The sequence below is a fragment of the Ctenopharyngodon idella genome, chromosome 10 (assembly GCF_019924925.1).
Source record: "Ctenopharyngodon idella isolate HZGC_01 chromosome 10, HZGC01, whole genome shotgun sequence".
Classification (NCBI taxonomy): domain Eukaryota; kingdom Metazoa; phylum Chordata; class Actinopteri; order Cypriniformes; family Xenocyprididae; genus Ctenopharyngodon; species Ctenopharyngodon idella.
The window spans coordinates 13,353,101-13,374,796 of record NC_067229.1 but is presented as its reverse complement, the minus strand read 5'-3'; the positions used below and the strand labels follow the sequence as shown (position 1 = coordinate 13,374,796).

General features: G+C 34.2%; 1 protein-coding gene across 3 annotated transcripts; it reads left to right on the top strand.

The window, feature by feature from the left end:
- Positions 1-11: 11 nt before the first annotated feature.
- osbpl1a (oxysterol binding protein-like 1A) lies at positions 12-20,882 on the top strand. Of its 3 annotated transcripts, none has more exons than XM_051908764.1 (29): positions 12-195; positions 2,229-2,354; positions 2,440-2,525; positions 2,644-2,718; positions 4,128-4,239; positions 4,362-4,447; positions 4,674-4,818; positions 4,990-5,057; positions 5,250-5,294; positions 5,898-5,971; positions 6,136-6,199; positions 6,296-6,397; positions 6,479-6,601; positions 8,896-8,977; positions 9,073-9,179; positions 10,141-10,303; positions 11,848-12,040; positions 13,577-13,652; positions 13,779-13,913; positions 14,402-14,499; positions 15,035-15,217; positions 16,162-16,269; positions 16,363-16,452; positions 16,535-16,661; positions 16,789-16,905; positions 18,180-18,303; positions 18,431-18,521; positions 19,069-19,089; positions 19,798-20,882. In XM_051908764.1, exons 1-29 carry the CDS (start codon positions 153-155, stop codon positions 19,898-19,900), a joined length of 2,967 nt encoding a protein of 988 aa, XP_051764724.1. In that variant the 5' UTR covers positions 12-152; the 3' UTR covers positions 19,901-20,882. The 3 variants fall into 3 exon arrangements, with proteins under 3 accessions (XP_051764724.1, XP_051764726.1, XP_051764725.1); XM_051908766.1 differs by having other exon boundaries at positions 12-362; XM_051908765.1 differs by lacking the exon at positions 19,069-19,089.
- Positions 20,883-21,696: the final 814 nt, after the last annotated feature.

Below are 21,696 nucleotides of genomic sequence, written 5' to 3'. Positions count from 1 at the left end.
CGGAAGTGCATCGTCATCATGCGTGTTGTCAGTCAGCTGTTCATTTACGTTCTGCCGTGTGATGATAGTTGTGTTTGCGTTTATTTCGCGAGCGGCGGCACGCGCACATTCTGTGTGTATTTGCACAACATATTGTAAGATGTTTATTGACGATGCTTGTAAAGAACTTTGCACTCTTAGGAAAGATCCACATGTGTGAGTTACATAAACAGGAAGCGTGCATCACATGCTTTGTCAAATCTATGATAAAGCACAATTTATGGAAGTCTTTTTTTAATGTATTTATTTATTTTTATTCTGGAGTGACTCTGGATTAGGGATGTTAGCGTGTCTCGAAACTCAAGTCATACTTTAACTTTCAGGCAAGTCTCTTTATATTTATTTTTTTAAAGTAACATATTTTGAACATAGGCAAATATAATTCTGATAAGATTCTAATAAGTTACCTTTGAAATGTTTAGAAAGTTTTGTTTGGATTATTTGACTTATTAAAAAACGTTGATTTATATTTAATATAGTTGAATTTTATTATGCTGCTTTGCATATAGCTCCTGCTACAGTAGTCAACATTTGAAGTGGATCAAAACCTTTCATCAAAGTTATCCTAAAACCCTCTTCTTAGGACAGCTTAGTTCTTAGGACAACTTTGATGAACTTTTTTTGATCCACTTCAAATGTTGACTACTATATTTTTGACTGCAGCTCATGTCCAAATTCTCACCTAATTCTTTAAGTCATAAGTGATAAACCCACATCCTGCTGACAAGATCTCCAATGTTCCAATCTCAATGAACTGAAAGACTCAGTGTATAGAAACCGTTTTTGAGGCTTTTTATAAGGGCTACCTAGTTTTATCGTTTAAGACTCAATTGTCTTTTTTACTTAAAGGATATGAAGCAATAACATGAAGACGGGTTGATCAAGTTGAACACTCCTGGTGATGTTTTGCTCAGACACGTTTGTACCCAGGCTTAAGAGGTCTAGAAAGTCACATGACAGTGAAATGATTTTGTACAGTCTACTTTAACTTTGTTCTTTAATCACGTATGGTAAAAGTTTATTTTCCCTCTCAACAAAGCACTGTGCTTTCATAACTTTGTGGTGTAACTTGTTCTTTCCAGGAAAAAAAAAAGTTACCTCAGTTTTTTTTAATTTGATGCATGTAATTGATATGGTTGTCTTAGAAACACAACCATATTATTTTTATTTGTCAATCCCCACCTTTATTCAGTTTAATTGTGGTTTAGACCTAGTTTGGTTCGTAAATAAACTACTTGTTTCCTTTAGGCTACTGACCTACATTCAACACAAAGAAAGCTTTATGGTTTACCAAACGATTATTGCCTTAAAAGTGACATTGCTAATCTGCATACCAAGACATTTTTTCATGCTTGCTTGGTTCAGTGTAGGTAACGTCTTAACTCTGTAAAGCCTGACATATGAAATGATAGTCTAAAAACTCTATTTTTTTTTTTTTTTTTTAAATGGAAGAGTTTATTGAAGAAAAATAAAATCATATTTGATACTTCAAACCATCTTTTATGGTTCATTCATTCTCCTGCCTATATCATACTATATTAAGTTCCTATGTATGATATAGGTAGGAGATATATGGAGCTCATCTTGTTTCCGCCATGGGATAAAAAAAAATAAAAAATAAAAAAAATCTGTAAAGCACTATGTATTAAATGTGCTTTATAAATAAACCTGCCTTGCCTACGTGCATAAAATGCATATAAATATCAGTTGTCGCTCAATATCTGCTAATAATATGTGTAAGATTAGATGATATTTAAATCCTTAGTTTTATAATCAAAGCTCTGTAGTTTTTATTGTCGTTGCAAAAACATATAATGCACTGCGATACAATGATGATTGAGAGATGAACAAATAAACATTCCTCAAAAGCCTGATCTATGAAGGTATTTTGGATGATGTCGGTTCACATTGCTGCTGTTTTTTATGAAAATTCCTGCTTATTGAAGTGGTGTCATGTGCTTGCCATCTTTTTCCTCCCATCTACACAAGGAAATCACATGGCAGCCATTTCAAAGAATTCGCCCTCATAATTTTCTATTAGCGCAAAGACAAATTTCACAACATCTTGAGTATTGAGTGACTTTCTGACTGTTGTTCCAGATATAATTTCTCACAGTCCTGCTCTTCTTCACACTTACTGGTTCAGATTTATGGTTTGTAATGCTTTTTTGTTTGTTTTGTTGGTAAAGCCATGGAGGAGCTGGACCCGGAGGAGCAGTTCCTCAGGGATGCCAGGAACGGAAACCTAGAAGGTATCCAGAGGCTTTTGATGTCCAAGATAAAGGAGGAGGCCAAGATCGACATCAACTGCAAGGGTAGAACACGTCATTAGGTTTCCAATGACCATTCATAACTCTCTAGATATTTTTGAGCACTTCTAATAGCATTGCATTGTTTCAGGCAAGAGCAAATCAAATCACGGCTGGACGCCTCTTCATCTGGCCAGTTACTTTGGACACAAGGATGTTGTTGAGGAATTACTGAAGGTATTTTGATATAACACACATTCTGTGTATCATATATGTGTATGTTTATGAGAAGAATTAGGTTGGAAGAATGGCTTTGCGAGAGTGTCTGATTTGAGCTCTTCTGTGCTTCCTACAGGCTGGAGCAGATGCTAATTTACCAAATAATGTCGGAGACACGGCCCTCCATAAAGCGGCATTCACAGGGAGAAAAGTATGTATTACTGGTATCATATATCATCATGCACTGAGACTATAAGCTAGAGATAGTGATATTTGTTTATTTGATGGATAAATGGCCCCATTTGGGGGTTTCTTGAAGAAAAGCACCCAACAGTGGAATTCAAAGGAATTAAAAATGCAAAAAAAGGTGTGTACACTGATGAAGGCAGACAGCCGAAATGTTTGCACTGTTTTTTTTAAATCTCCTGTTTAAACTTAATAAAACTATCTGTAGAGTGCAGACCTTCTTTGCATTTTTATCTACTGAAACATAGGTCTCAGCACCTAATCAGCTGGGAGAGCGCGGCGAGAGCTTTGATAGAAGTTCAAATTCTTTAGGTTAAGAAATGTATTTAGTGTATGTTTCTGCATTATTATAAACACTTTACTGCTAAAAAAAAATGTTTTAAATGTGTAGCTTTACAATTAGGCCACCCAAAATAAAGATGGAAAATAAACCTTTCAGATCGCAAAACAACTATATAAATATAAATACATATAAATTACATAAATGGCATAAATATAATGACAGAAACAACAACAGTAATAATAATGATTAATAAAATTAAATTGTTTATTATTAATTATTATGTATTTTATAATTGGGTATAATATTTTTTATTCATAATTAATATTTCAATTTATTATGGTAATGCAATTAGTAATATTCTAATTATTAATTAAATACAAATAATGAATAATGTTTTATTGACTTATTTAATTATTAATAACATTACAATTTATTAATATTATTATTTTTATAGAATTAGTAATATTGTAATTATTAATAAAATACTCAAAATGAATATTATGTTTTTTATTAACTTATTGACTAACAACTTGACAAATATAATGGCAGAAAAACAATGGTAATAGTAATTATTAATAAAACAATTTATTACTATATTATTATCATTATTATTATTATACATTTTATAATTACATTAATAGTAATTTTATTAATTATTATTATTATACAATGGTTTTATCAACTTATTTAATACTACAATTTATTATTATTATTATTATTATTATTATGCAATGACTAATATTCTAATTATGAATAACATACTCTTGAATATCGCATTTTTATCAACTTGGCATAAATATAATAGCAGAACAAAAATGGTAATAATAATTATTTATAAAACAATTTATTACTATACTATTACTATACATTTTATAATTACATTAATAGTAATTTTATTAATTATTACTATTTATTATTATTATACAATTAGTAATATTCTAATTATTAATTAAATTCTAATAAATGATGAAATATTCATATTTTTTTTTTTTTTTTTACCGACATAACTACTCATCTGAATGCTGAATACCGATTGGATGGGTTGGACTCTGAATACTAACTGAATGCTGAATTCTGATTTTGCTGTTTAGGAGGTTGTAATGTTGCTTCTTCAATATGACGCTTGTCCTTCTGTCATCAATGGGACGGCACAGATACCTAAAGATGTTACCCAGAGTGCTGAGATTAAAAGCATGTTGGAGGGTAAGCGTGCTGAAATTGCATGATAATGTCCCTCTACTAAGTGTACTGAAGGTGCTTTGGATAAAATCTGCCGAGTGATTACTTTTGTTACTAAATTATTACTGATATGTTTTAATAACTAGCTGCGGAGAGGACTGAAGAGAGGAAGCTAGAGGAGCAGCTCTTGGAGGCGGCACGGGAAGGAACCATATTGACCCTCACAAGACTGGTAACCTTTGCATAACCATTTTAAAGACGTCTACATCATTTAATGGTAGCACTTTGTTTTACAGTCCTGTTCCCCGTGTACTTATTACAGTAATTACAATAACTGGGTAATAACTAGGTACTAACCCTGAACCTACCCCTAAACCTAAACACGTACTGTAAAATAAAGTGCAGTCGATTAACCATTGTTTAAACGTTGATAATAATGTCTCTTGTTACTCGTGTAGCTAAACATGAAGAAACCCCCGAACATAAACTGCACGGACCTGCTGGGAAACACGCCGCTGCACTGCGCCGCATACAGGGGTCAGAAACAGTGTGCCATCAAACTCCTGCAGCACAAGGCCAACCCTAACATCAAGAACCAAAATGGTAATGAGCTCGAACTTATTTTAACATCATTTTTAAAACATTTAAAGCTGTTTTCATGTCAATATATGCTCAATTGCCTCTGCAATTCTGTAAATGTTTTTATTGTTTCAGTTTTTTTACTGTCATGGTCCCATTTTCTTTACTATTTCAGTACGTCATATTTGTTTTCAGATCAGACTGTTTTTGACTTGGCTAACGATGCGGAAATGAAGCAGATCATTGCAGGAAATGTTATGAAAGTAGGTTCATTTAACTGGACAGTTCTGATGTAAGAGTGTCACAAATGCAATATTTTTGTAATAACTTGTGTGATATGTTTCAAAAAAACCTTTTCCATCATCATATATCTTAACACTGATATTTAGCATAATTTACACTCATTTACGATGTTGTGAATTTGGTTTCATTGTCACAACACTTTGATCCTACAGGGCATGACGCGAAATGTTAAAACATTCGAGGGGTCTCTTTGGAAGGTATGCCATATCAAAACCTATAGTTTACACACACACACACACACACACATACATATATATAAAAAAAATAATTCTTTCTAGATTTAGTATTTATTCGTTATGTATTATTTATTAATTCATTCTGTATTTATTATTTATTTATGCTTTCTGCATTTATTTATTATTTCTGTATTTATTTATTTTTGCTGTATTTGCTTATTTTTTGTATTTATTTATTCTTTCTGATATAAAATCTTTTTTTATTTCTATTTTTTGTTATTTATTCTTTGTATTGATTTATTTATTTCTATTTTTTATTATTTTTTTTCTGTTGTTATTTATTCTTTATTTATTTATTCTTTCTGTCTATTCTTTCTGATATAAAATCTTTTTTATTTCTATTTTTTTGTTATTTATTCTTTGTATTGATTTATTTATTTCTATTTTTTATTAATTTTTTTCTGTTGTTATTTATTCTTTATTTATTTATTCTTTCTATTTATTCTTTCTGTATTTAATTATTTATTTTTCTCATATTTATTTATTTTTTAAATATTTTTTCTTCATTTTCTTCTTTCTTTTTTTGTTCTTAAATTTCTTTGTTTATTGAATTTATTGTTGCAGAGCTCAAGGTTCTTTGGCTGGCGCTCTTACTGGGTAGTTCTTCAAGATGGAGTCTTGTCATGGTACCCTAAACAGTGAGTATCCGCCTCTATTCCCAAAATGTAATGCTATAATTTAAAGAAATTTTATTATATAATAAAATTGAATGATAGCAAAATTGCTGAAATTAAAGACGTATTTTGCAGAAAAAAATATTTGAATTTTTTTAAAATTTTCGTCCTTTTTTTAACTCCTCAAGGTCAGATGTAGATTCAAGCTCACGCCGGCAAGGTTGCAAACCGTTAACACAAGCACAGTGCATGGTAAGATTTATTTTATGATTTATCATAAGATGCCAATTCATGGTTTGTGGGATTTTGAACAGGACTTGCAAAACAGCTTTTCTTTGCAACTTTCAGATTAAAGCGAAAGATAGCTGCTATTTCACTGTCAAATGCTTTGACGACAGTGTTCACCATTTCAAAGTGTCACAGAAGAACAACCCCGAAGCCACCAGAAAAGTGAGATTCCTCTCTGCTCCTTCTTTTAATCTAGATCGGAATGCATAATGTAAGTTTGTGTGAATGTGTGTTATTTTTCAGAGGTGGCTGGAGGCCATAGAGGAACATTCAGCCTTTAGCACACATTACTGCTCACAGGACCCAGAGAGTGAGGAAGAGGAAGACGATGTTGTGTCTTTAAATGAGCTTTCTGACTCACTTCAGGTGAGAAATTATCTGCATCTTTTATCTTGACCATCACATCAGTTGATAAAATGCACATGACCGCCCTTTCTTCCTCTTCTACGAGGAAACTTAGCTGTTCTGAAACCTTAATCATGTGTCAGCCTTATCTATAAACTGTAAAAGGTTGTATTTTTTTACAGAAATTATGACAAAGATGACTGGCAGAGAAAACTATATTTAGTTAGGAAAAAATATTTTAATTAAAGTAAAAATGAGAGTCTGCAAGTATGTGTGCGTGTATAAATATATGTTTGTATCTTATATGTTTGTATTTTAATGTGACAAGATTATCTGTTGCAAGAGCACTTTTCAGTCGCTGCATTCTTTTCCTCGTGATTGTTCTCTTTTTTTCCTTTGCAGTCAGCTGTAATAGTATGAAAAAAGACAACATATACTGCACATTTGTGGTCTGTTCTCCCAATTTAATTTACGATAATAATAATCTTATACCTTCTTTAACAAAACATTCTTAATCTTAGTTAATGCATTAACTAACGTTAAATAATGAGACCTTATTGTAAAGTGTTACCTGTTGATCTTTATAATTCGTTTGCACTTTAATGTTTGAAACATTTTACTCTTTTTTTTTTTGTGTATTGTGTTATTGTATTTAAATGTTCAGAGTTCTTTTTGTTATAAGAAAAAGAATTCTTTGCATCTTATGTCAATATCGCTATACGGTGATAATACCATATACCGTGATAAAAGCTTCAGCAATTATCGCAACATGAAAATTTGATACCTCACATGCCTAATATATATATATATATATATATATATATGTATGTATGTATGTATGTATATGTATGTATGTATGTATGTATATATATGTATGTATGTATGTATATATATGTATGTATGTATGTATATATATGTATGCATGTATGTATATATGTATATACACTACCAGTCAAAAGAAACATTACTATTTTTAATGTTTTTGAACAAAGTCTCTTATGCTCATTAAGGCTACATTTATTTCATAATAAATACAGAAAAAACAATAATATTGTGAAATATTATTACAATTTAAAATTATGGTTTTCTATTTTAATATACTTTAAAATATAATTTATTTCTGTGATGCAAAGCTGAATTTTCAGCATCATTACTCCAGTCTTCAGTGTCACATGATCCTTCAGAAATCATTGTAATATGCTGATTTATTATCAATGTTGGAAACATTTGTGCTGCTTAATATTATTTTATAACCTGTGATACTTTTTCAGGATTCTTTGATGAATAAAAAGTAAAAAAAAAAATCAGCATTTATTTAAAATAGAAATCTTTTGTAACAATATACACTACCATTCAAAAATTTGGGGTCAGTACTTTTTTTTTCTTTCTTTTTTTTGAAAGAAATTAATACTTTTATTCAGCACGGATGTGTTAAATTGATAAAAAGTGATAGTAAAGACTGATATTGTTAGAAAAGATTTATATTTTGAATAAATGCTGTTCTTTTTAACCTTTTATTCATCAATGAATCCTGAAAAAAGTATCACAGGTTCCAAAAAAATATTAAGCAACACAACTGTTTTCAACATTGATAATAACTGAGTATCAAATCAGTATATAAGAATGATTTCTCAAGGATCATGTGACACTGAAGACTGGAGTAATGATGCTGAAAATTCAGCTATGCATCACAGAAATAAATTATATTTTAAAGTATATTAAAATAGAAAACCATAATTTTAAATTGTAATAATATTTCACAATATTATTGTTTTTTTCTGTATTTATTATGAAATAAATGCAGCCTTAATGAGCATAAGAGACTTCGTTCAAAAACATTAAAAATAGTAATGTTTCCAAACTTTTGACTGGTAGTGTATATGTATGTATAGGTACAGTATGTATGTATATGTATGTATGTATACAGTATATATATGCAGGACATGTTGAAGAGACAACAAAAGAAATTCTTGTTTTGTTTTGTACAAGCAACCTCAAAATTTTTTGTATATTCTAAAAACTTTAGTAAATTTAATTTAAAATAAAAAAGTAAAGTTTAAATTATTAATTTTATTTTGTTTTATTTTAACTATATTAAATAATAAAAAAAAAGAACTATAAATAGATATTGTCTCATGCTCATATATTTCTGCAGTACAAAGGAAAATGACTTCTGACTTCCCTTTTTCGCTCTAACCGCAGGAAGTGGTAAAGTTGACTAACCCATAAATTCTCTTACAGTCATAACCTTTCTCTTTCTCAATATCCTTTTTTTTTATTTCTTTTTGTTGTCTTGTTCCTCTTTGGTTTGGCAGCGGGCAGAGTTGTGCCATCAGAGACTGGAGATGGAGATGTTGGTCCTCCTGTCCATGGTGAAAGAAGATGGCCTGGTGGAACGTAAGAGCTTAAATCATCCGCTGCATTTGATTGGCCGAAACTGCATATGTACATCTGTATTTTTAAAGCCACGGTGCTTTTTTATATTCTTGCAGGATTGCCTGCGACAGTTGTTCAGAAGCTGAAGGAGGTCTGCGAAGCCTCCAGTGAAACCTGCTCCTCACTGCACCAGTGCCTGGGGCTTTTTTCCAGACAGGAAGGAGTATGTATCACCTGCGCTGCACATGCCCATTGAGTGCTTTAGTGCTGCCCACTTTTTCAGAATTATTTTTGTATTCATTTTTTAATAGTGATTATAATAAAGTCTTCATTAAAGTGTTATTAGCCATGAACCAAGCCAACACTACAAGGTTTTATTTGAAGCAAAAAAGTATTGGAAATCGAATGAAAAGACAAAGGCACAAGACTGCATCTATAACGGCTTTAGTGAGGAAAAGAACTGCAATCCCATGAAGCATTGGGGATGATGTATATATATAAAAATATTTAAGTATTTTGAGAGTGTAGGAAGATCGACTTGATTACGTCATTTGTGGTGCTTCATGGGAGTGGGCGGAGCTAAAGAGCTCTTTAGGCGTGTTTTGCTTATCGCGACTCTGATTGGTGTCATTTTCTGTACAGCATCATGAGTAATGTAGTTACCAAATTCTGCTGTTAAACATGATTATATTTATTTTAAAAATAAGTTGAAATAATGTGAACAGATGGCTTCAGCAAAAGCATATACCATTGCTTCAAAACCTGGGAGCTCACAAGCAGTCTGTCTTTAAAGGTTTATAAATTATAGTCAAAAATCAATTTCACTATGTAGAAAATGAATGGCTCATGATTCATTTGAGCCTTGGTGCTTACTTGGACTACACAGGTTCAAATTCAGTCTCTTTTATTTTTAGGTCCAATTTACTATATTTGTCAAATAAAGAGGCTAAAACCCCAAAATAACATTTAAAAAAGAAAAAAACTGCAGGTCAAAATTGTTGATAATGATCACAAATAAATCTAAAGTATAAAACATGAGCATGGTTTCCTTGTATGTGACACGCTAAGGGTTATTCATCAAGGGCATTAATGTCTGCTTTTAGGCAGGTCAGATATGTGAAATGTGCCAGATTATATTCCGCAATGAGTTTCTTTGCATAGTGAAAGTGTGTGTGTTTGTCCAGGCACGCAGTTCGAAACTGGAACATGAGGTCGAGAAGAATAAAATCCTGTCAGAGGCTCTGCAGACGCTGGCCACTGAACATCATGAGCTGGAGCAGTCAGTGGTCAAAGGATCGTCGCCCCGCAGCGTCCTCAGTGAAGACGAGTTTTATGACGCTCTTTCTGGTGCGTACAAATGTGATGCCGAATTTACTTCTTATACACTTATCATCATGCATTTAAATGTTTTTAATCACTTGTATTATTTAAAGTGTATAATAATTTTAATATCGGCTATTTATTGCTTATTGACTGTAACATAAAAATAATTTTCGGCTTATCTGTGCACCCCTAGTGCACTTTGAATAATTGCATTGAATAATTTTGCCATGTTTTACAAGTTAAAAACGTTTTCAAGTGTACGCTTTCGCCTCTTTTATTGAATAAAATAGTAGAGTGACAGAAATTTATTAGGAGGAGGTACTGTACAAAGAATGGGATCATGTGTAATGGGAATGGAATGGGAACTGCATAGACTGAATTCAAACCTGTGTTTCCCACATGAGCAACAACATCACCTTTAAGGACAATGAGTTTGAGTTCTCTCAAGTTAATAAGTATATAGATTTAAGATGATTCCGTCATGATTCCTACATCCCTTAATGCTTAATCATGTGATATCCATGATTTACAATATCATTAAAGACCTGCCAACCGGCCAAAATTCGAGTGGATTTCAGCAGTGGCGTGTAACGCAATCACTCCTACTAGCCACTTTGACAGGTTGAATTTTATATATAATGTATACATTTTCAGTCTTTTAAAAAGGCATTTGAAATAATAAACTAAGTGCAATGTAGTGTTGTCAAAAATATCGATTGTTTTTTTTTTTTTGATACATATCGATACTAAAATATCTGAAACGCTTCCAATACTCATTTTCCGCAGAATAGATACATGACACCAGCTGCGATTTCTCACTCATCTCTCTGACAGCGAGTTGGCACACAAACCCACCTCACTCACTCGTTTCATTTGCTCCAGATGAATATTGTTGGTGTTACAGGGCTTGAATTTCAGCATGGGATTGCGCATATTGCACATAATTTTAGTCATTCCCGCAGATTTTAATAAAACCGTCTCTCAGTACTAAATTGAGTTCTTTTTCACTGCTTATTGCACTTAAACAGTGAAATACACACATAATAATGTCAAAATGTCAGTCATGGTTCATGTAAACGCAGTCAGTTATGTTTTAAGTGAACTTAATTTGAGAAAGAAAGCGCATGTGTAACAGTATACTGGATCCGTGCGTCAGGTCTTAAAGTGACAGCAGCCTAATATAACTGCTGCCAAATTATGATATAATATTAAAAATATCTAAAATATCTTTTCCCAGTGGTATTGATGTTAAAATTGTGGCCAGTGAAAATGCTGAGTGGCTAGTAACTTTGGAAAAGCACTAGCCACAGTGGCTGGTGAGCAAAAAAGTTAATGTCAAGCCCTGAACCCAATGTCAGCAATTTGTGGTGTAACTGCTGTTACAGTGAAAAGTAAATCTTCAGAATGAGCTTCATAATCATGAGCCACCTTTCTCAGTGATGTGTCCAGTCACTTCCGGTTCCATTAATCGCCACCTGATCCCCTGCTCAGGTTTCCTCAGAGAGCCTCTTTCTGTCGGCCACGCATTGTCCCTCTAAGCCATGTCTGTTTGTGTTCGGTTGCCACAGATTCGGACTCTGAGCCTGTGTTGAGCGGTTTTGAGACGGCCGGCCACTCATACGAAGACGGAGAGGACTTCAAGTCCGAGCACTACTGCAGTGTCCCAACTCATCTCGACGGCAGGATGTCCCGGGAAGACCGTCGTGGAGAGGAAGAGGATGAAGATGAGGTGGCCAGAGTTAATGGAGTGAGGAAACACAGGTAGGAATGCAAAACAAACAAACTACAATACTACAAATACAACTACAAAACAAACTACCCTTTTATGACAAGTATTTATTGCATAACTATTTAGCTAAATATTTTTTTGAAGTTGAAAGTATTTAGAAATTTTAAATAAAAACAAACTTATACAAATAAACATGCAGAGTATAAAAATAAATGTTAACTTAGACGTAACATTCAGGCCGCTTTGTTTTTTAAATGTCACTTTGTTGTTATTTGTCCAGTTTCTTAGATGCAACTTCTCTGTTTTGTTTTGGTTTGTATCTTGTGGTAAATAATTTAGCGAGCCAAGGCCAGAAGAGGCGTTCATAATGAAACCGTAAAAAATTGATGAGGTAGCCGAGTTTAACGCTGTAATTTGAACTTTTAAGGCTCGGCATGTTGACTGATGGCCTGTTGACAGACATTTGACTGACTTTGCATCCGATCATAGAGAGTATTTTTATAGATTTTTATAGATTGTCTAGATACCTCTATTTTATAATGTATTTAGAACATTGTTTTAAATATATATATATATATATATATATATATATATATATATATACATACACACACACATACACACACACACACACATTGTTATAACTGATTTTGTTTTTGTTGTCCATTAAACTTTGATGTCTTTGTCTTTTTTTAGAGACTTCTCATATTTCTCACAATATTTACTTTTTGCTTTAACACTATGGAACATGCATGAAAAAATGCAAAAAGTAACCACACATTACATCTCTTCAATTATTATGTTTACATTTAGCAGGTACGATATAAAAGAGAAGGTTTTGGAGTATCTTGAGCACTCTGAAACTGATCGGGGCACTGGGCTCGCTTTACTGAATAAGATATAAAGCTTCCGTTACCTGTCTGATAACACTAGTCTAGACGTGTTCCATCTGCCTGACAACAGCAGTTAACATGGAAACAGCTAACTAGTCTTTTTTGCATTATTGTAGTGGTTTCTTAAAGGGACAGTTCACCCAAAAATGAAAATGTGCTGTTAATTTACTCATCCACAGGCCATCCAAGATGTAGGTGTCTTTTTTTTTCTTCAGTAGAACAGTTAAGGAGATTTTTAGCTCAAACCACAGGTCCTTGGTGATTCATATAATGCAAGTCAATGGCTACCGTCAAAAAAAACATATACAGGCAAAACAAAATTAATACCTGTGGCTCTGACGATACATTGAGGTTTTATGAAGTGAAATGATTGATCTGTGCAAGAAGATGAACATTATTTACAACATTATTTATCTTAATCGGGAAGATTGAATTTTACATTTGCAGTCCCGCGCATACGTCCTTATACGGCAAGAAGCTCGGGCTCCAGACTGTCATGAACGTGCTCAGGACCATTTGCAGAGGCTGTGGATTACAGGCAATAACATTGTAAATAATGTTCAGCTTCTTGCACAGACCGATCGATTCACTTCATAATACCTGTCCCTTTAATGTAAAGAAGCAGTTTTCAGAATCTAATAAGGCACAGTAAAGTTACTTTTAATTATTCCACAGGACAAGTTTACCTGCTCCCATGTTCTCCAGAAATGACTTCAGTATCTGGAGCATACTGAGGAAGTGTATCGGGATGGTGAGGTTTTTACTACCTAGTAACCTTTAACTTGTGCTTAAACCTTAAGACAATGTCTTTTTCATTCAAAACACTTAAATTAAGCAGCATGTTTTGATTGATTCCATCTCTCCATCTCTCTTTCAGGAGCTGTCTAAGATCACCATGCCGGTTATTTTTAATGAGCCGCTAAGCTTTCTACAAAGGCTAACAGAATATATGGAGCACACGTACCTCATCCACCAGGCCAATGTTTCAGAAGACTCTATTGAGAGAATGAAGGTAAAAAAAGAACAATGTACATGACCCCTTATTATCTGAAAACACAAGCAAAACCCTAACATGCTAAATAACTATGAAAAATGACTAATGGCCAATTAATCAGCCAACTTTCCAACTAAATATATTGTTAGATAAATAAATAATAATTTCTGCTATAAATTCATATATTTTCATATGCTATCATAAAATGTTTTATTGTATTATAACAGTATATATACAGGTGATCACCTACTTTGCTCTCAAAATTGACAAAAACCCACATAGACAGAGCAATAATTATAACTACAACATCCATTTGACAATCGCCAATGTTATGAACTACTTTACCTTTCTGTTGGCCTGTTTAATGCATGTTAAACAGACATTTCTTGGATTAAAGGTTTTCAAAGTCCTAAAAAAAGTTTTAATAGCCACCTGGATGAAATCTAGTCTAACCTATAGATTGCTAATGTCGTCTAAGTAAATTAATTCATGTGTTTTCTATCCAGTGTGTGGCAGCGTTTGCGGTATCAGCTGTGGCATCTCAGTGGGAAAGGACGGGTAAACCCTTCAACCCCTTGCTAGGTGAAACATACGAGCTAGTCAGGTGAGAGATTGAATGTTAATTTGTTAGCATTAACATTAGCATTACATTTACCATTGTTCGGCGAATTTTCACAGGCCAAACCACCATTTCAATATGAATCCACACGATCTGGAATTTTACACAGGGATTTCCCAAACAGATTTCACAACAGATTCAAGTCAATCATGTAAATTTGTCGCGTTGACCAACAGAAAGCAGTTTGGTATCAAAGTGACTTATGTGTGAGCTGTGCTTCATACATTGCTACACTATTGTCACTAGGCAGTGGACCTTGTTTTGCCCATGAAATTTCACAGAAATGTTGCTAATGTGACCGCACATTTTCAAATGTGACTTTCTTTTTGTGCCCTTTTTAAACGTTAAATTGTTAGCATTAACGTTAGCGTTGCAAATGTGACTTTTGCTTTTTTTGAATGCTAACTTGTTAAAATTACCATTGCAAATGTAACTTTTTTTCCTCTTAGTGTGTGAATATCAGTATATCAGTGTGTTGTGCTCTTGGGGATAGTTACCATGTTATTTCCTCAACCTTCAGGGATGATCTTGGTTTCCGGCTGATATCAGAACAAGTAAGCCACCATCCTCCCGTCAGCGCCTTCCATGCTGAGGGATTGCAGAAGGACTTTGTGTTTCATGGCTCAATCTACCCCAAACTGAAGTTCTGGGGCAAAAGCGTGGAGGCCGAACCTAAGGGCATCATCACTCTAGAACTTCCTAAGTAAGCATGTGTGATGGAGCTTTACTAATATCCGCACAATGGTTCTCATTTGTTAATAATTGTATGGACTATTATGTATTTATATGCACAGGAGAAATGTTCACCTAATTCACAACACGTGCATGGCCATGAGTACATGAATTTGTTCTTTAGCTCTTTTTAATAAGTTTAACAAGTTCACACCATGGTGGAATTATTGTAATTATGTGTTCACATCCTTGTAGAACTCATAATTACAAGTTGTAAACTCAGAATTTTCTGAGAGCTCCGACTTGTACCATGTGACTGCTATACCACCTGACCACTGCAAATTAATTTTGGCGTTGATAGTGTTGCCATAAAAACACACAATTCCAAGTCCAAGGACGTGAACAGCTCCGAGTAGAACGTCATGGGTTGTCGTCTCATAATTACAGTAATTACAACATGGCCTGAATGCAGCATAATATTAATAAATCTGGAGTATTTTAAATGAGCGCTCACTTACCTGAGGTTAGTCATTTGCATAAAACATGCCCAAACCATCTCCATATAAGGGCTTTCCGTACAACCTCAAAACACAATAAACACTTTCTATAAAGACCTAGATTACAGACTTCTAATTAGCCAGCTGTACAAACACATACCTGTGTTTCTATAGAGAGAAACCTTACAGCTCAATCTATTATGCAGCTTTTCTTACCCTTTTTATTTATATATGATGTAATATATTTAAGATGAAATATCTATGTATAAAATTTTATCTTAAAACATCATGCCTACCAGAGTATGTGAATTTTGCATACATGTGGTTTTATTTTTCTTACATTTTTTCGGAAATTTAGAATAACATCTAGTATGAACATTTTTGTTGAACCATGATTTGTTTGTGCAAACAAATTCATGTGTACACGTGCTTAGACACCCATTGTTTTAGTAAATGTCATATATAAAACTCATTACAGGCATAATGAGGCGTACACATGGACAAATCCAACGTGTTGTGTCCACAACATCATCGTGGGACAGCTGTGGATCGAACAATATGGCAGTATGGAGGTTATCAACCACAGGTATCAGCCAGACTCTTATCTAGTTCTGGTTTTACTTATTGCTGCCCCTTGATGGATCATTTTGACTGATATTTGCCAATTATTTGCCAATAGAACCGGTGAAAAATGCTGCCTGAGTTTTAAACCGTGTGGCCTTTTTGGGAAAGAATTACATAAGGTTGAAGGCTACATCCTGGACAAGAGGTCAGTGGTTTGAGAGTTTAATGATAAATTTTCACACCATTGTCACATCATTTTACATTGATTATTTGTTTATTCCACATAGCAAAAAGAAGGTTTTTATCCTTTACGGGAAATGGACGGAGTGCATGTACATAGTCGACCCTGTTCTGTTCGAAACTCAAAAGAAGAATGATAAGAAAGCTTCGGAAGACAAGAAAAGCAGTAAACAGGTGTTTCTGAATGTTTTCATACAACATTTGTCAAGATACCTATCTATTGTAATGGTGCCAGACTAATAAGGCTAAATGTGAAAGATACACTACATGTTTTTATAACTGTTTTCTTGGTGTTTCTCAGCTATCTCAGACATCAGACTCAGAAGAAACACCTCAACCAGGTGGAGATTCACTGGATGTGATCCCAGGAAGTCAGTTGCTCTGGAGAATAGCACCTAGACCAGCAAACTCTGCCCAGGTCTGTTCCAGAATAGTTGTTGCTCTGAGAAACTTTGTCTCTCCTTTCCTTTAAAAAAAAACAATGGAAAGGAATGGGGCCAATTTGTAAATGTTAAAATAACCATGGTTTCAATAGTATGGCCGCAAGATACATTAAAGGGTTAGTTCACCCAAAAATGAAAATGATTCCATAATTTATTCACCCTCAAGCCTTCTTAGCTGTGCATGACTATCTTGTTTAAGCCAAACACAATCGGAGTTATATTAAAAAACATCCTGGCTCTTCCAAGCTTTCTAATGGGAGTGAATGGTGCCATTTTTTTTTTTTTTTTTGAAGCCCAAAAAAGCACATCCATCCATCATAAAAGTAATCCATAAGGCTCCAGGGGGTTAATAAATGACTTCTGAAGCAAAGTGATGCGTTTTTGTAAGAAAAATATCCATATTTATAACTTTATAAACTTTACAACTAGCTTCTGGTAACCGCCGTCCGCACTTTCACAAGAGAGTCGAGTTCCAGCGTATGATGTAGGCATAGCGTAAGCTCCGGTGAGAAGTGACGAACGCGGAAGAGTGCGTTGTTTACAGCAAAGGAAAACGGCGAAAAGAAGTGAGTTGTTTTAGCTATACTGTAGATTTGTATTAGTCTTAAAATGGTGCGTTCACACGTCTATCCAGGATGCTTCAGAATACATAAAGACTTAAGATTACGCTACGTCTGCGTCATATGCCGGAACTCGACTCTGTCGTGAATGCGCAGAACTTTTCTTACAAAAACCCATCACTTTGCTTCAGAAGGCCTTTATTAACCCCCTGGAGCCATATGGATTACTTTTATGATGGATGGATGTGCTTTTTTGGGCTTCAAAAAAAAAAAAAAAATGCCACCATTCACTCCTATTATAAAGCTTGGAAGAGCCAGGATATTTTTTAATGTAACTCCCCATTGTGTTTGGCTGGAAGAAGAAAGTCATATACACCTAGGATGGCTTGAGGGTGAGTAAATTATGGGATAATTTTCATTTTTGGGTGAACTAACCCTTTAATGTAAGTGCTTTAATAAAATTACAAGCTTCTCATTTTTGCTTTTCAATTCTCCAAAAATTCACTTCCATTCTAAGTGGCTCAATGTAACCTTGATTTAACCTTGAAGGAATGAGTAGGAATTAATTTTTGTGGTAACCAAAATTATGCTACAATTGCTGTCAATTGAGATTTTTTCTATATTTGTTTCTTTTTATTTTCTCATTTTTTTCCCCTATATTTATTTTGGTTTTATTTGCATATAAAAAGATGTACAACTTCACTACATTCGCAATGCAACTCAATGAGCTGGACAAAGAGATCGAAACGGTCATCCCAAAAACAGACAGCCGACTGAGGCCAGATATACGAGCCATGGAGAATGGCGACATCGGTATGCGTGTACATCTTTGTGCCATTGCAAATTATGTGTTTATGATGTCATATTGCAAATCTGTAGAACTTCTCACAAACCAGCGACATTGAAATATTCAACTTTTTTTTTTTTTTGATCATCCCAGATCTGGCCAGTGAGGAGAAGAAGCGACTGGAGGAGAAACAGAGGGCGGCACGTAAGAACCGCTCTAAGTCGGATGAAGAGTGGAAGACGAGGTGCAGAAATATTACTGTTTACTGTTTTGTTTTGTTTTCTCTCTTTTTACAAAACTACTGTTTATTATTGTTTTTTATTTCCACACAATCGTTTATTCTGCGCTTTTTCCAAATGTTACTACAGTTATTGTTAGTAATTAAAAATCATATTCAAAAAATGAGATCTCCTTCAGTGTTTTTTAGAGTATAATTTTTTGATGAACGTGTTGGCAAATACCATGTAAAGTGTACTTAAAATAACTGTAGTAACTATGCTATGAAAGATGCACATGTAAACGTGATTTTTTTTTTTTTGGGGGGGGGTAATATTAGTGTTTGCTTGTGACTAACTGCATAACAAATTCTATTATGCACATTAAATTAATTAGTAATTTATTTTACTTTATTTATTTATTACACCATTTTTAATCCATAGCTTAAAAGTAACTCATTGATGTTTAACGGCACTCTTAGTCCTGGTTCACTGGACGCTGTCCTTTGCATTTAACCCCATTTTCCCTTTCTTTTCTTTTGGCAATATCATCTATCCTGTGACTGCTGTGAGCAGAAACATCGCCTCGGGCCCCAGGTTTGACGCTTGCTTTGTTGATCTGTCCTTTGCATTCAACTGCTTCTGCAGTTTCACTCCTGAATCATAGTTGCTTTGAGCAACTGGGATCTTTGTAACAATCACAGTCTGTAATTATTGCACAATTTGAGTTTTGTGGTAGAATAACATTTGCAACAATTTGCGACATACAAAGTGATAGTAAAACATTTGTTTTGTGTGTGGGGTTCACCATTATGATTTTTTTAAAAACAATTTAAACCTCAAATAGTTATTAATATTGACCATTTATGATGCAAAAAAAATTAATACTAGTATTACACCAAATGTATACATATAGTAAGTCTCTTCTACAATCTTTTTTAGATTATCATACGTAAATGGCTTCACACCAAAAGAATGAGTGTTGTTTTTATGTCCCCCTTAGACAATCTATTTTTAATGTGGAATAAGACAATGTAAACAGAGCTCTCTGGCCTTCTACTGCGAGAGCAGGGTGAAACTTTACACCTGGTTTAAGTGTTACAGCCAAATGCTCCACCGAATCTATTAAACGAAGAAAGAGATTATTGTAATGGGGTCAAAAGAAACATTTTCTTACGCATGTTTGGCTGTTGAGTTGACTGACCCTAGGAGACTCAATGTGGCGGCAAAACGGTCCTGTTATAATCAACTATCAGTGGTTTTACGTGTTTGCTGACCTGAACCTTTTCTCGTTCCCCAAAACAGGTGGTTTCATCAAGGTCCAAATCCACACAATGGCTCTCAGGACTGGCTATTCTCCAGTGGTTATTGGGACCGTGATTATTCCCAAGTACCGGACATATACTGATCCACAGGAATCTTGCACTGTCATTGATAAATGTATAGTTAAGACTACCCCTAATGTAACTATAAAAAACATAACTTGGGCTGGTTGGCCAGGTGAATATTTCAAATATCATATATACAGTACTTTTTCAAAAGACAACTTTGTTTTAAACTCACTTCTCTGTATAGCTGAATTTAGATTTTTCACAGTTTCATATTTAGAGGCATATGCATATGCAACAATCAAGGCTTTTGATAAAGTCACAAGCTGGCCTTGATATAGTAATAATATCAGTGTACTGTAATAGCAATAATGTGCTATTTTAGTCCTACAAAAAGGACATTTGTTTAAAGATTTGTTAACTGGTAAATTTGGGTGTCCCCCAAGGCTCAAGTCTGAGTCCATTTTGTTTTCTGTTATTGGAAACAAGATCAAAAATATCACTTGTCATTTCTTAAGTTCGTAACATTCCCACTGTGTTGAGTGTGGAATGTGGTATAAAACAATTAATTTTGAAAATGACTGCTACGTTTGGATTAGAACTTTTTAATATGCAAATTCACAGTTCATATTCTCCGCTCACAATACAGTATTAGGAGTGAGTCTATTTCTGCTGCTTTTTCTGTTGTGATGTTGATTTTTATTTAGAGGAATGCCTCTATGGTGTCACTAATATATTAACTAATGTCTTGTTATATTATTTTATGATATAACAGTCTTATTTTAATTATATATTTATCATGAGTTAGTTATTCATCTGTTTTTAAATTTTAAAGTTGGTCAGTAACAGGAACATGGAGCTGTAATGGTCACTTAATGCAGTCTACTTTTAACCCCATATCCATTTATTTTGTGTGGCTGTTACATGTTTTCGTGTGTACATTTTTTTTTTTTTTAGAGATTTATCTTATCAAAAAAATAACTACAGATGTAATGCATAGAATTGTTCAAAAGGCATTAAAGATTATATTTACATCACATCTAAATAAAACTGAAAAAAGAAGTGTATGATCATTTCATGCAATATGAAAAGTAAGACAGAAAATAATGAGCCAAAACATTATGACCATCTGCCTAATAATGATATGCTGTTGGTCCTCCACGTGCTAACAAAACAGTGCAGAGGCATGGACTCTACAAGACCTCTGAGGGTGTCCTGGGGTAGACGTTAGCAGCAGATCCTTCAAGTCCTGTAGATTACAAGGCGGAGCCGCCGTGGATCGAACTTGTTTGTCCAGCACATCCCACAGATGCTTAATTGGATTGAGATCTGGGGAATTTGGAGGCCAGATCAACACCTTGAACTCTTTATCATGTTCCTCAAACCATTCCTGAACAATATGTGCAGTGTGCATTATAATGCTGAAAGAGGCCACTTCCACCAGGGACCACACAATTGATATGAAGGGGTGTACCTGGTCTGCAACAAGGTTTAGGTATGTGGCATGTCAAATTTACGTCTACATGAATGTCGGACCCAGGGTTTCCCAGCACATTGCCCAGAGCATCACACTCCCTTCACCAGCTTGTCGTCATCCCACAGTGCATCCTGGTGCCATCACTTCCCCAAGTAAACTACACACACGTACACAGTCGTCCATATGATGTAAGTGCCCTCGTGCACCACTGAGCCTTGGGCGCCCAACACCCTGGCATCAGTTTGAGGTTTGTCCCTCAATGGACCACTATGCCACTATCCATTTCTCCTGCATCCAACATGTTGATATTGGCTTCACCTGTAACTGATCATAATGTTTTGGCTCATCAGAGTGTGTGTGGAGGATATATATATACACACACATATATACAGTGCTCAG

Excerpts from the sequence above, each read along its gene's own strand:
- osbpl1a (XM_051908764.1), top strand. The coding sequence starts at position 153 with ATGCTTGTAAAGAACTTTGCACTCTTAGGAAAGATCCACATGT. Across the intron at positions 13,653-13,778 it reads TGAGGAAGTGTATCGGGATG|GAGCTGTCTAAGATCACCAT; the intron begins GTGAGGTTTTTA and ends TCTCTCTTTCAG. Across the intron at positions 18,304-18,430 it reads CATGGAGAATGGCGACATCG|ATCTGGCCAGTGAGGAGAAG; the intron begins GTATGCGTGTAC and ends TGATCATCCCAG.